Source organism: Paramacrobiotus metropolitanus, unplaced genomic scaffold (genome assembly GCF_019649055.1).
Source record: "Paramacrobiotus metropolitanus isolate TYO unplaced genomic scaffold, Prichtersi_v1.0 Parri_scaffold0000013, whole genome shotgun sequence".
Taxonomy (NCBI): domain Eukaryota; kingdom Metazoa; phylum Tardigrada; class Eutardigrada; order Parachela; family Macrobiotidae; genus Paramacrobiotus; species Paramacrobiotus metropolitanus.
The window spans coordinates 303,147-318,373 of record NW_026570233.1 but is presented as its reverse complement, the minus strand read 5'-3'; the positions used below and the strand labels follow the sequence as shown (position 1 = coordinate 318,373).

Here is a 15,227-nt window from a genome sequence, read left to right as displayed (position 1 = left end):
GACGACGACGACAGGCTAATTTTAATGAGTTTACTGTTGGGCCATAACAGTAATGTAATGCACCATACTGGTACAGATCTTTACCTTTACCGATTAGATAAATCCTGGGTGCTGCACAAACAATCGACGCTCCTAGCAGGCACGTTTCGAAAATGGTACGTTCGTCTGCATTGTTATACATGTGTATTACCACCAGGAATACCTTTATGCCGCTGGATGTGCTACGCACCCATGTGCTGGCTGCAGAAAAACTTTGGGACATCAGGTGCCCATAATAATTTTAGTCAATGATCAGTGATGATAATGCACATGGTTGCCTATGATTGCACTAAACTAATACTTATTGTTTTTAAGAAATCATAGTGGAAATCACAGTTAAGTGTTAGTACTTTGTATGCACAACAAAGCCAGAGTATTAAATTAGCAATGGAGTACGTAAATAAACCTACGACAGTGAGCCTATTTGTCTGCATAACTGGCAGCCTTGCGGAAGTTTTCAAGAAAAAGTACCAGCTTGGTCGGTCGTACACAAGCTGACCAAAGGCATGGTAACCGGCGTCGAGTTCCTTCATTCTCATGGCGTATTCCACGGCGACATAAAACCTGACAACATTCTCCTCGGTGTCGACGCTAACCAGGACATCGTAGCGAAAATTGCTGACTTAGATGATTTCGTGCCGGTCCCTAATGAGGTCAGCAACCAAACACTGAGCGCAGCCGCGATGGTTGGTACCCTCATGTATCTGTCACCTGAGCGTATTAACCAAATCCCCAGCCCAATAAATGATCACTTCCATGAAGCTGATGATCGACACGGCGACCGACGAAAAGGCATCCGAAAGAATGCCGATATTTGGAGCGTGGGCTGTACTGTTATTTTTCTAGTATCTTCACAAATGTGCCATTGTATAATGGCACATTTATGAAGATACTAGAAAATACCTCCCCATTAGCATTCGTATGAATGCTAGCATTCGTATGAATGCTAATGGGGAGGTATTTTCGATTAAGAAAGCAGAGTCATTAAAAACCCAGAGGAACAAAAACCGCTTCGGTTGAACAGTGTACAACTGGAGCGGTTTCTGTAAACTGGAGGCCGACCTTGGATTCCTACCGATATAAAAGCTATTGGCTGAATTCATTAAGAAATGCACTGTCGAAAATCCTTTACTGCGTTCCAGCGGCAAATAACTACTGGCCGATCCATGGGTTTGTTGCGATCCGGACAACAGAATGGTTGCTGAATGTATGTATAATCCTCACTTTGACGCAGATTTTTTTTGCTTGTTGGTTCTTATTCGGTTACGACAACCTTAATCACAAAAAATTATTTGACCTACTTAAGATAAAAACTGTTACGAAAAAAACTGTTTTAAAATAGCTTACTGCCGTAATTTCAAACACCTTTACATTGTATGCCATTGTATTGTTTTCGCACTGCACCATGGTCATACAGGGATTCTGTTCCATGTTGGCACTGGAACCTGAATGACTGGCGTTTCGACAAGATATTTGAGTGCGCCGAAGTGCGAAAGCGTAGCATTGTGTGCCGTCAAATAAAGTCGCTCCCGACTAAAGCGTCTGCGGAGTGCCTAGAAGTTAAGATTACGGATTCGACTACTTTGCACTGCGGCGCAATGCAAGAGATGGAGGAAATGTACTGATAGCCGCGTCAGCAGTTATATGAAGGTCGGATACCGCCTTCTACTTTGTTTTGTTGTAAGGCGTTTTCTTCCCGGCTTCGTCTACGGCGTTGTGAACTCAGCTTAAGTGCTGCCCAGGGTCCATCATAGTGGCTACAGTTACTGTACTTGTACTGCATGCTTGCCATGACGTTCCTTTACTAATCAAAAAATTGTTTATTAATTAGGCTACCTAATCTTCTTACGTGGTAATAACTTGACCGTTGTTTTGTTATTTTACTTTACAGCTGTCAATTCGGTAAAAGAATAACAAGCCAATGCGGATGACTAAAAATTACTGGAAATTTAAGCACTGTGAATTACCCAGATTGTACACACATTAATTTTGGCCGCACATTTAAGTAGTACCGAAAACAGCAGCAGCAACAGCGTTAAGTGAAATTCCGTTTCGGTTACGGTAGGCTCCATCAATTTTCGTTGAATAACAGTTGCCAAATCACTTCCTGTTGCAGAAGCGATACTTATTTACAAGGCAACATTTTTGTTTCCGGCTATTTACGTCTACATGCCGAAATTACTGAGTGTTTGTCTCGGCATACTAAAATCGACAGTAACGACCTACACATGAAACAAGTTTCTAGACCCGAAAACATGTGTGATTAAGCAGAAACCGGCAACACAGGCGGCCTAGATTTTATTACAGGAAATCCCCACTGTCCTTACGGCAGCATTCGCTGATATTTCCCAGGCATATAAAAACTTGTTTCCGAAAGATACTGCAAACTACAAAACGTTTGTCAAAGACTACACAGTGAAATGGTGGCTACAATTCTCTTTGTCCTAGGCTGCATTAGCAGCGCTTCGTTGGTTAATGCTGGCGCTGCAAAAGCCAACAAAGGCTCTCAAGTCATGACACAAGCCAACAAAGGCTCTCAAGTCATGACACAAGCCAACAACGACTCTCAAGTTATGACTGCCGGCTTCGACTGCGACGATAATATCCAGGTATTTTACCATATAACTGAAAGCTTCTTTTATTTAGTAACTTGAACGTGGTGTATAAAGTAACTTTACCGTAAAGCAGCTTTAGCGTTTGAAATATATACTGCAAAGGTCACTCTCAATAAAGGTGCCAAAAGTGTTTTTCAAACAGTACAGTTACCGTCGATTACAGACTTTAAAAGCTTTTGTTCGAACAGCGCTTGTCCTTATGATGAACGTCTGTCTCTGATGGCGTTAATTTACAGGGCGGCAGTTGTGTTGCATCTTGTTGGTACAATGACTGGCAAACGCGTGATAACCGTTGCGGCGGTGATCGCGACAAATTTAGCTTCAACAACGGATTCGGACAATGCTACTGCTGTCGCACACATCACTTTACGCCCGTTGCAATGGGACAGACGGATCAGCCAGAGTCGAATACCAATGCATCGTCCATTCGTGTTCTCGACGCCTACAACTGCGACTCCTATCTGACAGTTTCTGAACAAGGCTCTGCATGTTGGTTCAATGACTGGCAGCACCGCGACTCCCGATGCCCCAATCAAAACGATAAGTGGAGCTTTGGGACTGTTTACGGGAAGTGCTATTGCTGCCGACATCCCTCTAAATAGTCCATTTCCCATGTACAGCTCATGCGAATGCTCTTGCATACGCAATTTCATGTACAATTCACCGCAAACTTTGGGGAGTGGGTTGAAGACGCGTATCTTGTGCAGAAAATAATTAAATTTTAGCAATTTAAATGTCTTCGGACCGGGTAAAAATTGTTTTCTTAATTCGATCGCGAGCTTCGGTTACCTAACTATTGTTACTGTGTTCTAGCCTGAGCTGACAGTCTTAGTGTTATACAAAGAAGCACTCTGTAGCAGTGATTGCGTCAGCTGGCCGGTACTGTATGAAGTCTGTATATAATATAATATCTTAAATCATTTGTGTATTTCGTTTGAAGATGAACTGCTACTTTGAGCAAACTGCTTTCTGCTGAACTGAGTTTACTGCTGAGCTGGACAAAGATCGAGACACATACACTTACCCAAGCACAGTAGACTTTAATGCACTTGGTTAATGCAATTTGCAAATTCTCGAAAACGTTTTATTCAAACCTTATGCCCAGGTTATTTTGTTTCGTTTGATTCATTGTTTCGCTTTGCTTTGTATTTATTTAAGCAAAAACTGATATAACAATTTATACATTTCCGATTTCATATTTTTCATTTTTCATATTTTACTTTTATATAGTTAAAGATTTTAAGTGCGTGACCGACAAGTCCCGTTTTCTGGAACATGGAGGTCCTTCGCTTCCCTTTGGTCGATTAATCTGGTTAATTACAGTACATGCTCAACAACTGGAATGGTGTTTTAGGTTTTCCTATAAGGCGAGTAAAAGTCCGTAAGCTGTTTTTGTCTCGGTAATCTAAAGTATGTAATTCCCAAGCAATTACTGAATCTTTCTTCCTAATAACAGGTGCGCAAAAGCGCACCTGCTGCCGGTATCTTCAACTTGTGCACTTACTTGTGCAGTTAAGTTGCCGGAAGATGCCGTTCCCACTTTAAAGATAATTAGTCAGGGGTTTTCTGCAAAATGGATACTACAGTCTGTACTTCGCCAAAAGTTTGTCGAACCCTATAAAGTGCAATTAAGGAATTTTTACCAGGAATTTGCTACAGACAGCGAACACCTGCTGTCAGTGCGTGTCGGCACGGTTGCCTGGGCACCTTGTACAGTTCCAGATCTGAAGAGCAAAAGGTTGATGTTTGGGCCAAACGACGTGGAGTGCGAATCGAGCATTCTTCAACAAATACATAATGATTTTGATACCTTCTTCTTAATCCGAAACGGGTTTGTCGTCACAACTGCCATGTTAAGAAAAGAGAAACTGCGAAATTTGGGGTGCAACTGCAGGAAGCATTCATACACGATCTATTTCTGAAAGTCACACTGGGCTGCTCACCTGGTTGAACCCAATGTATACGTAATGTAAAGAACGCGGATGCTCCCACGCCCCTTTTTTGTTACCGAGTACCGGCGAAAAAGGAAAGGACTGATTTGCATTTGAAACAGAAAACCATTCCGGTCACGCGATGTTAAAATTATATACAGCTCCAAGTAGCAATAATAGGCAGAACAACAAGCGAAACGTGATAGACCGCTGTAAGCGCGACGCAGTGAATAAGCGCACAGTTAAAAGCTACATTTTATCTACTCTGCACTGGATGCATTGGCGTAGAGCACTCAGTCTATCTCATACTTGTCTCTCTCACACACCCCTGACACCGCAGTGGCGTTAATGACCAAAACGCCGTGACGTGCCGAAGCACCTTGAATGGCTCAAGCCCACGTTTTTCAAATATCCCGCTTACAGCGGTCTACAGGTTTGAAAACGGGCTTGTACTTCTATATTTTACAACGTACTCACCCTACAGATACATACAGAGTACAAAGCGTATCTGGAGTGTAAATAATTCCGTATCGGATACTAACAATGCTCTGTTTACTTCAATAGACACCATAATAAGCGTAAACAGCAGACGACAGCGCCAAGGGGAAAATGACCAAAAGGTGTCAGAATTTCTATGCTCTGTTTATTCATGGTTGTATTATTGCGATTTTGTGTTCTATCAGCTTAACTTCCGTAACAACCACCACATGACGCAATTCGTATCACTCATGGGACTGTTGAAAGTACCGTCATAGTCTGGAGTAATTTCATTCCGGTGATAAAAGGTGACGAAACGTTCAAAACCGTTGTCTGACATAAAATTTTGATATAAAAAGTAGGTAGTACTGTCAGTATTCCGGACAGTAGTCGCATCAGTATCAAATTTAGCAGCACAGATGCTTTTCAGTTTGATGATTTTAATGATTTAACATTCTATCGCAACGCGACAAAATCTAATCCATAATACGTACATAACTAAAAACCATTTGAATATATTTTAATTAAGGCACTACTTTTTCTGATGCATTGTGGTGTCTTTTAATTTTGCACCAAGCACTGATAAATCGCATGTTAACTAGCGGATGTTCACTATTGACCACATCGGTTCTGGGCGCTGCTTAAGCCTTAGCCAGAGCTCTTACCTGGCTTACTGTTAAGATTATAATCAGTGTGAATGTGTGCCTCGTTAAATATGCCGCATTCGCATCATCCCAAGTCATTCTTCGATTATGATTTATGCACTACTCGGATTTGTCGCCTTTCCCCTTGCACCATAGCTATAAGAGCTATTCCAGATTGCAGATTTCTTCCATTCCAGTAAATATCGTCCAGCGGTGCAGTAACAACAGTTATTTCATGACCATGAACAACTCCACAGCGGCTGATATTATAAAATCATGGACGTTCGTCCCGATCATGGACACAGTGATCCTGGTGGCGGCGCTGCTGTTCAACGGCGGCCTGATCATCTTGTTCATCGTCAACCGGAAATCTTCACACGCCGTTCTCCGTGTACCTTTTTAACCTCATCCTGATGACCTTTATCTACATCGCCACCCAGGGCCCCATTAACATCCTGTACAGTCTTTACAGTAGATGGTGGATGGGCGACGCGCTATGCACATTTCTTTTCTACACAATTTACACATCCTCGGCGGCCATTGTCCACGCTCATCTCCTCATCACCATCAACCGTTTGTGGGCCATCACGCAACCGGTGTCCTACAAGAAATATCATAACACCGCTATCGCTGTTACGTTGTGCGTGTTTATGCTTTTGTACTTTCACGTGCAGCCGTTGTACGGTGTCGTGATGGATGGAGTGTCCCATAGAATGCCTACTTCCACAGGACAGTGCTTAATCAACATGGAGGCGCAGTGGGCATGGGGAACCGCAACAGAGTTAGTGAACTTTACCTTCCCGATTATCTTCATGGTGGGTTGTAATGTGTTCTTGTTGTACCGGCGAAAAAGACGGTTTAATGCGCGCATCACCATCACAACGTACAACACCAATACGAAAACCATGTCCAGTCATACGGAGCACAATTCCAGCAATATGCCGGTTGTGGGTACGAAGAAACCCCCAAAAGAGCCGAAACGGACGCTGGTCCTGCTAGTGTGCCTGACGCTGAGTGTGGTGATCTGCTGGACGCCGGGTGTGTCACTCTTCACCATCACGCTGCTGTTCAACGTGAAACTGCCGTATTTGTGGCTGCAGATTGGCGGGATGATGTTCTCCGCGCAATCGGTGGTCGATCCGATTGTGCTAGCTCTTAGCTTTAAAGACGTTAGCGAGACGATTGTGTGGGTTGTGAAGAAATTTTATAAATTCTGGTTTTAGACAACTGAGTTTTGGCAGCTTAAGATCGGTACTCGCGAGCAAGTCTACAGAGTACTTTGAAAATTTGTGAACATTGCTTTTTGGCATGGTGAACACTTAATTTTTATACAGCAGACGTCGCATTCGTGATGCTGCTGAGAATATCGAATGAAGTTATTCCTGTGTATCACAATATTTTTATCGCAACAAATGGATTGTATCTACAGTAGATTATTGGGGTATCCTAACTGTCCTATACGAAACTGTCCCGTTCACTCATCGCTACTTACAACAAAGATAATTATCTTAAATATGGATAAGCTCCAGAAAAGGATTGTACCGGCAGATGAGCACCCGCACCACTTGAATTACTGTCTGTTCGCTTATCAATTATTTATTCGTATGCTTTGTTTATTCCACTTCCAGTTGCATATCACGACAATGATGACAGCAACCATCCGGCGAAACACACACAACTTTAATCAATTATGTATACGGGTCATCACGTTACTGTGTTATTGTGCCATGTTTACGCATTATATTACTGACGTTTGTTGAAGTCCGTACTGAAGAACGCACTGGTGAATATTAATGATGACCACCAAATTAATGAGCGCTAGCATTTTAGCCGCACCTCAAACGAACGCAGATTCGGAACATACTAGTAATCTAACCGTAAGCAGGCCAAGTAACTCAGCAAAATCCACACAGGGGGATTTTAAATATAAGTTCCTAAAATGCGGTATGCAGGCAAATTAAAGTTGTTTTCAGCTAAGTAGTCAATCAAATAAAATTAAATAAACCTGCAATTATCTCGGAAACTTCGGTATATTTTGTCTCCATTAATTTTTTATCCATTAACGTATACTGTACATGCGTACTGCTACCAGGAACACAGGACTTACTCTATACATATTATGTCATTCAGTTACTTCTATGCATTCCTTGAATGGCAGCTATGAAAACTTTTGGGCATCAGGTGCCCATAATTTAATTGATCATGAATAATAAGGCTAGCGCTACTAGTCTACTACACAGATTGGAAAGTATCTCTGTCTCGCATATTTTAAATCTGCAGGGTTGGTTCACTTCTTCCTTTCAGTAAATTGTTAATCGGTTTTTCCCATAACCCACATCCTGTCGACAGTAAAACAGCTGCGATGCTAAATTCCATGATGCTGTTGCTGAGTTACTGCTTAGTGACTTCCGAAATCGCTGCAGTCACCTCTCAACGCTTATTTTTTGAAAACGAAAAAGTTTTTTTTTGAATTCAGTTGCCTTGTGCTGTGTATTGTGTAATTGACACCAATCGCGCCGTGATCTTTTCTAAACGAAAAATTTTCTAGATTCCTGGCAGATTGTAAATAAAAAGCGACTCATCATAACATGAAGCTTAAGAGAAGTGACCCCGCACATGGCATCAAAATTCGTGTAAAATACAAAAAATTTCCTTTTCAAGCACTACCATAAACTTGTATTGTTTTATGGCATTTTACGATACACCCAAACGATTTGTATTCACTGGCGTGAAAACCGTTTGTGCGCCCAACACCCGGTTGGACATTAATCGATGTAAAAAAATTCCAAAAGGTTAAGACGCATCGAGGTGTATAAGTAGCAGAAGTCTCACGATGTACCGATCTGCTTTAGATTTTGCAAATAAACGCACATGCATAAATACGAAGATCGTTTTTACATGGACGTACGTTTCTAAGATTTTATCAGATTTTAAATACTTCTACACGAATTTGGTGCCATGTACTGGATCATTTCCCTTTATACTCGTATAAACGTAGAAATTTCCTTTGATTATTGTGATAAATCGTTCCTGTCATCCGTACTACACTTGTCCGAAGATGTAAGCGGACCCTTCCCGCGTTAATCTCCGTGGTCCATGTTCTGTTTTGAATAAAACAGCTACGGTGTCTCTCCAATGATGGGCCGATTTATTGCTACTTTTTGGGTTGTAAAAGGCACTTGGTACTCTCGTCACTGAGTCTTACTTCATTTCGCAAACGATTCTTTTGTATCGATGCGGTCAGAATGAATAATACCCTCCTCACTGCACGCAGAATTATAGAGCGTAATAATTTTGATCAAACAACACGAAGAATAAGCAGACAAAAATATTAATCAATCCTGGAAAGTTTCAGTACAATGTACTGCAAGTGTCTCTTAACGCACCAGAAAGCCATTAAAAACGTTTAGCTCAATCAAGCGTACCGCGAATATGCCTATGCCGGTATGTATAATGTATAAAAGCCAGGATAGATGCAAAGAAAACGAAAAATCACAAACATTTTCAGAATCCATCACTGTTTACATCGGTGTCAATAATTGAAGAATCATACATAATTTACGAGGAGCAATTTCGGGATCATTTTGCCGCCACCGTTACTAAATTTGACACTGCCTGTCAACATTTGCCTTTTTGTTTTGACGAATCTGAGACAATCATGCCTCGGATTATCGTATTTTTGATTTTAAATGCCGCACGGTTATACAGCTTATACTCTTGTTCAATGCGGTGTCTCGCAATATTTTCTTCTAAGTTAGCAAATTATTTCCGTTCTTAACGTTTTGATACCAACGTACATATACGAGTAGCAGCGTGTATAGCCATAAATAACTCCACAATCTCTTCCATCTCACAGTCATGGACATTCGTCCCGGTTATGAATACGCTGATCCTGATTTTGGCACTGGCATTTAACGGTTTCTTAATCAATTTATTCATCATGACCCGCAATCTCCATACCGCCTTCAGCGCATATCTGGTTAACCTTATCCTGATGACCTTTATTTACATTTCCACTGAGGGCCTCATTAACATCCTCAACACGTTATACAACTGATGGTGGATGGGTGACACGCTGTGTACGTTTTTCTTCTACACCGTCTATGTATCGGCTGCGGGTATTGTCAACGCGCATCTCCTCATCACCGTCAACCGATTATGGGCCATCACCAGTCCCGTTTCCTACAAGAAGCATCACAGCACGCGTGTGGCTATTTACTTGTGTGTGCTCATGCTTTTGTACAGCCACACTTTGCCGCTGTACGGTGTCGTAATGGATGGGATGCACTACAGAACATCGACATCCACGGGGATCTGCTTGATTAACATCCCGGCGCAGAAACAATGGGGAACCGCCACGGAACTGGTCGTCTTTACCTTGCCAATTATATTTATGGTTGTATGCAACGGCTTTTTGTTGTATCGGAGAAATAAGCGTTTTACTACGCGTGTTACCACGATTACTCAGAATACGAGTGCCAAAGCGGTTTCTGGCCAAACGGAGCCCAGCGCCAGCGCGCCGGTTGCTAATTTGGTCAAAGCGCCGAAAGAGCCGAAACGCGGCCTGGTTTTATTGGTGTGTCTAACGTTAAGTGTGGTGATCTGCTGGTCACCGGGTGTATCGTTCTTCACCATCACGCTGCTGTTCAATATGGAGCTGCCGTATTTGTGGCTGCAGATTGGCGGGATGATGTTCTGCACACAGTCCGTGGTGGATCCGATCGTGATCGCCTTGAGTTTCAAAGACGTCAGGGACACGATTGTGAGATGGGCGAAGCATTTTCGAAAAAAGGCGTTCTGATCATCTGATGTTCCCGGGGGCCGCGGGGAGTTTTGTTATGCTGAGATTGCAATGATTTTTCTGTTTACGTTTCGGTGGCTTGCCGAATAACCCCATTGTTTTTCGCCAATTACAACTCAGTCATTGTATTGTTCCGCTGCTTTACTGTTTTGCGCAGCAAGCCAGCAACGATAAAAAAGGAGTATTGTACTCGTACCTCCACCCAGCATTAATAACCGTATTCGCGTACTCTGTTGCTTGCCGACTGCAGTACATAAGTAAGTACTGTTTTTGTATTGGCCCTTTGCCCTAGATGGAAGATGTCAAAGCACATTGGAAGTGATACGGTACGCGTTCGCGATACGCCATCGCCTGATTCGCCTCCTTTGCTTTAAAAATCATAAAACAAGCCGGCAAGCGCGCCGCTTACCCTAGAACGGCGGCATTTGCGCCGACAAAGCAGCAGGTTGGGCCGTATTCAGTGCGCTGCAGTAGCGAGATACAGAGTACGTGCTTCGGAAAAAGGCACGCGGTATAAAAGTGTGAAAACTACACCTCCAGTTTTTATTTGTGCTTAGTGGGTTGGAAATAGTTTTCGTCAGGCGGTAATTACAGTATAATAAACAGTCAAGCCAGAGTGACGGTCTGCTAGACTGGGTATCTGGGTAGAGCAGGAAAATTTTTTCTACTCTCGTGAGTTTGTCCTTTACAAGTCACTCGATAGTTCTTATCGTAGAATTTGTGTGGTGTTCCTCATTAATCAACACGCACTCTTGTTCTTGTGTTGCCAGATCTTACGATTTTCACGACTTCAAGGTAAACAGGGTGGAACGCCTCGTAAGGATTTGCTGCATGCATGCACCAATAATTACATTTTGTGGAGTAATTACAAGTTAGTTCACGACCTTTTACCTTTTCATTTTTCACTCCCTGCATTTTGTTGCTGCAAACTCTGATAAAGTTACCGGTAAGCACGTGTTTGCTCTCCTTGCACACTACTGGATTTTGGTATACCGTTCAGTGGTGCTCACAACTTTACAGAGCATAGTAGAACGAGTCTAAGACTGTACGTCGCTTTTGAGCCTTTTGACTGAAGGGTAATGGCTGGGGAAATCATGTACAGTAACAACTGACATATACGTAACTGTAATTAATTACTTAACGAATTGTAATTGACGTATAAACTGTGTACAGGAACATGGCCGATAAAGCCGCTCGTGATAAGCGTCCAAACCAGCCGAGTGGACAGTCTGGACCTGATGCCGGTACTCGCGATGATGAAAAGGCCGAAAAGCACAAAGCGGCTGCAGTTTCCCACCGCGCAAAGCAGCTTAACCCCAACAACCCCTTGTTTCGACCCAAAGGAGGCAACAAAGATCAGACGAAGGACTAAACCATCACAGGAATGCTCGTACCGGAGTTTCAGTACAGTAATTAGTTCGTTTGTGCCGTCTGATATCATACTTCGTAATAATATCTCATCAATACTAGAAAGCGAACGTTTCCTCGTTGTTCCCAATGTGTTGCTGTGATCAGTTTGCTATAAACGCAGCATAATCAGTGCGATCAGTCGGAATCTGATGCATTTCTCACCTTACAGATACTTACTTTAGTTTCGATTCTGAGTTTTTTTCGTGTTAACGTCCAATAAAATGAGCCTGTTGGTGAACCGGGTTTGCCCCAGCAGAATCACAGCTTTCGATGGCCTTATCTTCTTTTTCAGTCTACTCTGCTAGAAATTACGCTGTAGTTATAAACAAAGTAGAAAGTACGCTGTAGCTAGTGCGTACGTTGTGGCTAAGAAGTACGCTGTTACCCCGGTAGTATGCTTTCGGTTAATTATGTTTTCTGTTCTTGATAATGATTTGATATCGCAAGAAGAAAAATACAGATTTTTATAAATTGTCCTCTTTCTGAGGTTTTTTTCTTGGAATTTTTAGATTTCTTACCCTAGGTTTTCTTATTTTCCTTAGTTTTTTCTTAACTTAACTCATACGAAGGCACGGTTTGCCGGTATAATGTTACAAACAAAAACAGGAGAACTGAGAACACTAAAAAAAATCTAAGGAACCAAGAATTACTAAGAAAACTTAAAAAATTCAAGAAGTAAAAATGCCAAAAGGGTTATAAGACACCCATGAAACCGCTAAAATTGTAAGAACTCGTGTTATGATTACTACAAGTAAGCCACAAGTTTGCTACAAAAACTGGTACTAGCGCCGGTACCGACATGCTACAACGAGCATTCCCTGCACCAAAACACTAACCTGTACTAGCACAGCATAACGCCACAATTTATTATATTATGGTAGTACTGAGTACAGATAAGTACAGTAACTCACTCGGCTAATCAGATACAGCTAATCACTCGTTACGAGAATGTCACAGATACATTTCCACAACAAGCAGATATCATTTTATCCCAACTGCACGGTTTTGCCTGCCTATATCCGGGTGACGTCACAAAGGATAACCCGGATGCCGCCACCGGAGCGCGTTCTTAATAGACCGACATCCATGTGTACGTTTTGGCTGAGCTAAAAGACCTTCGATTCACTTCGGTTGATCATTCGACATTATATAATTATTCAATAGAGCGAGCTGGTGCAGCAATTTTATTACGATATATATATATAATTCTTTGATAATTTTCTTGATGTGAATTTACAAGTGGCCATCAAAGCTAAATTGCACTGGCATTTGCGTGCAGTTACACAGTACAGTACAGCGCAAACCATGCTCGATAACTCTCACCAACAAACTGACAAAAGTACTACTGTACTGTAGACGCATGTTTCGCAGTTTACTGTGCTCATGCGTCTGCAGCCGTACGCCTCGAGCACCCTGTTACTTTTAATTACAGTATCTATGTTGATTCACCATAGATCATGATGAAAGCAGCACAATTTCAATTTACCATGGACGACCGTTACGAGAATTTTACCGAAAAGACACCTTTCTTTGATAGGTGCTGCCGCACATATCAAACGCCTGATGTACTGCCGAGTGCCGAACAGGGCCAAGGCCAACATGCACAGCAGAACCTGTTTCTGCTAGTGTAGCCGAAAAGGGACCATTTGACGCTGCCGGCAGACTGTCAAAGCCGCCATCCGGCAGCTTCGTGACAATTACCATCAATACAATGCAGTGAAATAATGACAACATCATTTTGATCGCCATTACGAGCATCATCAGGCTACATCATTTCTAGAAATATGCGGAACCAACAGGATCATGATGTCAGACGAGTTTTGCTGGGTAATGGTTCCAGTCTACCTATATAAACACCAGCGGCATTGCTTAAAAAACAATTGCAAACTTGACTTCTTCTACGCCACTGTAGCCGTATATGCTGCTGTTTCATTATCCGTCTGGACTCTGGAAGCCTTTTGCCATTTCGACCGAGCTATTAACGGTTGTCACTTGTCAGGTAAGCCATTCTCAATGCAGTTTGCGATGTTTCAGCTGCATAATAATAATAATACTGATCGCTCAAATCCGGTTTTTCCTTGCTACGCTGTCAATGAGGACCAATTAAAGTCGTAATCATAACATCAGAGTGTGAAATTTGCACAGACTGCCCAACAGAATCATGGCCGATAAAGCCGCTCGGGATAATCGTGCCAACCAGTGTAATCCCAACCATACGCCAACGGGACCTGGCCGCAACACCGGATACCATGGAGCCGGTACCAAGACCGACCTGAACAATCACGCCAACCAGATGAACCCCAATAATCCCGAATATAAAGGCGTCAACAAAGGTCAAAAGTGAACCAGGTTCGAAAGGATACCGGAATTACCTAAAAACTGGGCAACATTTTCGTGGTGAATTCTGCCCAAATACTGCAGTGCGTTTTTCGAATACTGCGTTTGTGTTTATGCCGACGTTGTCGAAGTTTGGCTTCTGTTATTTTTTTCTGCAACAACAATTAAGAGTCAGCAAGTGAACTACCTCGTATCTCGAAGCCGATGTCATTTTTACGTGCTGTTGTAACTGAATAAAGCGTGCACAAGACGAAGCTACATTACGCTTTTGTTGTATTAAATGCCTTATTTGCCAAAATAACTGCAGTGTAACCACAAATACAGAAGGGCGAGCTTTGAGAGCAAAAACGTTCAAAAGCGGGAAGTATTGCCGGTAATATTCCTATAGTGAGCATATCAACGCAATGGCAACAAAGCAGTTAAAATTGCCATAGTGGAATCGATTAGGGAAAACTGAGACGAATGCATATTTAAATGAAGTTCCACTAACCAGGGCTCGGTCACCACCTCCCCCCTCAGAAAAATCTCATTTTTTGTGTGAAGACACAATAGGTATGGGGAACACTTAAAAAAATACTTTCATCGGCAATGGTCCAGTGGGCGTGGTCAAACAGGAATTTATTGGCTGACATTATTGCATGTATGGCCATTGCCGTATTGCTGTACATACAGTAATTATGGTGTTACAGATTACACAGATAAATTTAATTTGCGAGTTTTGTGTTATCTATTACCACTGCAGTTTTACTCCTTGATGTGATTTTACTTCCTAATTCACTGTTTTGCAAAATTAAAATTATTAGTGAACTCGCCAATAGCGACTGTACTGAAACCCGAACAGACCGTGTGCTGCAAATCCATGCATTTTAGAGCTTGATACGTGGCGAGATTCTTTAAAAATGTTACTTTTTCAAAACAGTGAATTAGGAAGCAAAATCAAATCAAAGAGTAAAACTACAGTGGTAACAGTCTA

At 42.2% G+C, this 15,227-nt stretch overlaps 2 protein-coding genes and 1 long non-coding RNA gene across 3 annotated transcripts; all 3 read left to right on the top strand.

Moving 5' to 3' along the window:
- The first annotated feature begins 2,416 nt into the window (after positions 1-2,416).
- LOC129584356 (uncharacterized) lies at positions 2,417-3,388 on the top strand. Its single transcript, XM_055476514.1, has 2 exons — positions 2,417-2,648; positions 2,891-3,388. The coding sequence occupies exons 1-2, from the start codon at positions 2,460-2,462 to the stop codon at positions 3,254-3,256; spliced, it is 555 nt and encodes a 184-aa protein (XP_055332489.1). The 5' UTR covers positions 2,417-2,459; the 3' UTR covers positions 3,257-3,388.
- Positions 3,389-6,119: 2,731 nt separating this feature from the next.
- On the top strand, positions 6,120-9,763 carry LOC129584186 (histamine H1 receptor-like). The gene is made up of 3 exons (XM_055476306.1): positions 6,120-6,851; positions 7,206-7,244; positions 9,563-9,763. Exons 1-3 carry the CDS (start codon positions 6,120-6,122, stop codon positions 9,761-9,763), a joined length of 972 nt encoding a protein of 323 aa, XP_055332281.1.
- A 3,840-nt stretch (positions 9,764-13,603) lies between these two features.
- On the top strand, positions 13,604-14,504 carry LOC129584382 (uncharacterized). Its single transcript, XR_008689880.1, has 2 exons — positions 13,604-13,916; positions 14,063-14,504. It is a non-coding gene; the product is annotated as an uncharacterized LOC129584382 (long non-coding RNA).
- The last annotated feature ends 723 nt before the right edge of the window (positions 14,505-15,227 follow it).

Excerpts from the sequence above, each read along its gene's own strand:
- LOC129584186 (XM_055476306.1), top strand. The coding sequence starts at position 6,120 with ATGACCTTTATCTACATCGCCACCCAGGGCCCCATTAACATCCTGTAC. Across the intron at positions 6,852-7,205 it reads AATCGGTGGTCGATCCGATT|ATAATTATCTTAAATATGGA; the intron begins GTGCTAGCTCTT and ends CTTACAACAAAG. Across the intron at positions 7,245-9,562 it reads ATAAGCTCCAGAAAAGGATT|TCATGGACATTCGTCCCGGT; the intron begins GTACCGGCAGAT and ends TCCATCTCACAG.
- LOC129584356 (XM_055476514.1), top strand. The coding sequence starts at position 2,460 with ATGGTGGCTACAATTCTCTTTGTCCTAGGCTGCATTAGCAGCGCTTCG. Across the intron at positions 2,649-2,890 it reads ACTGCGACGATAATATCCAG|GGCGGCAGTTGTGTTGCATC; the intron begins GTATTTTACCAT and ends GTTAATTTACAG.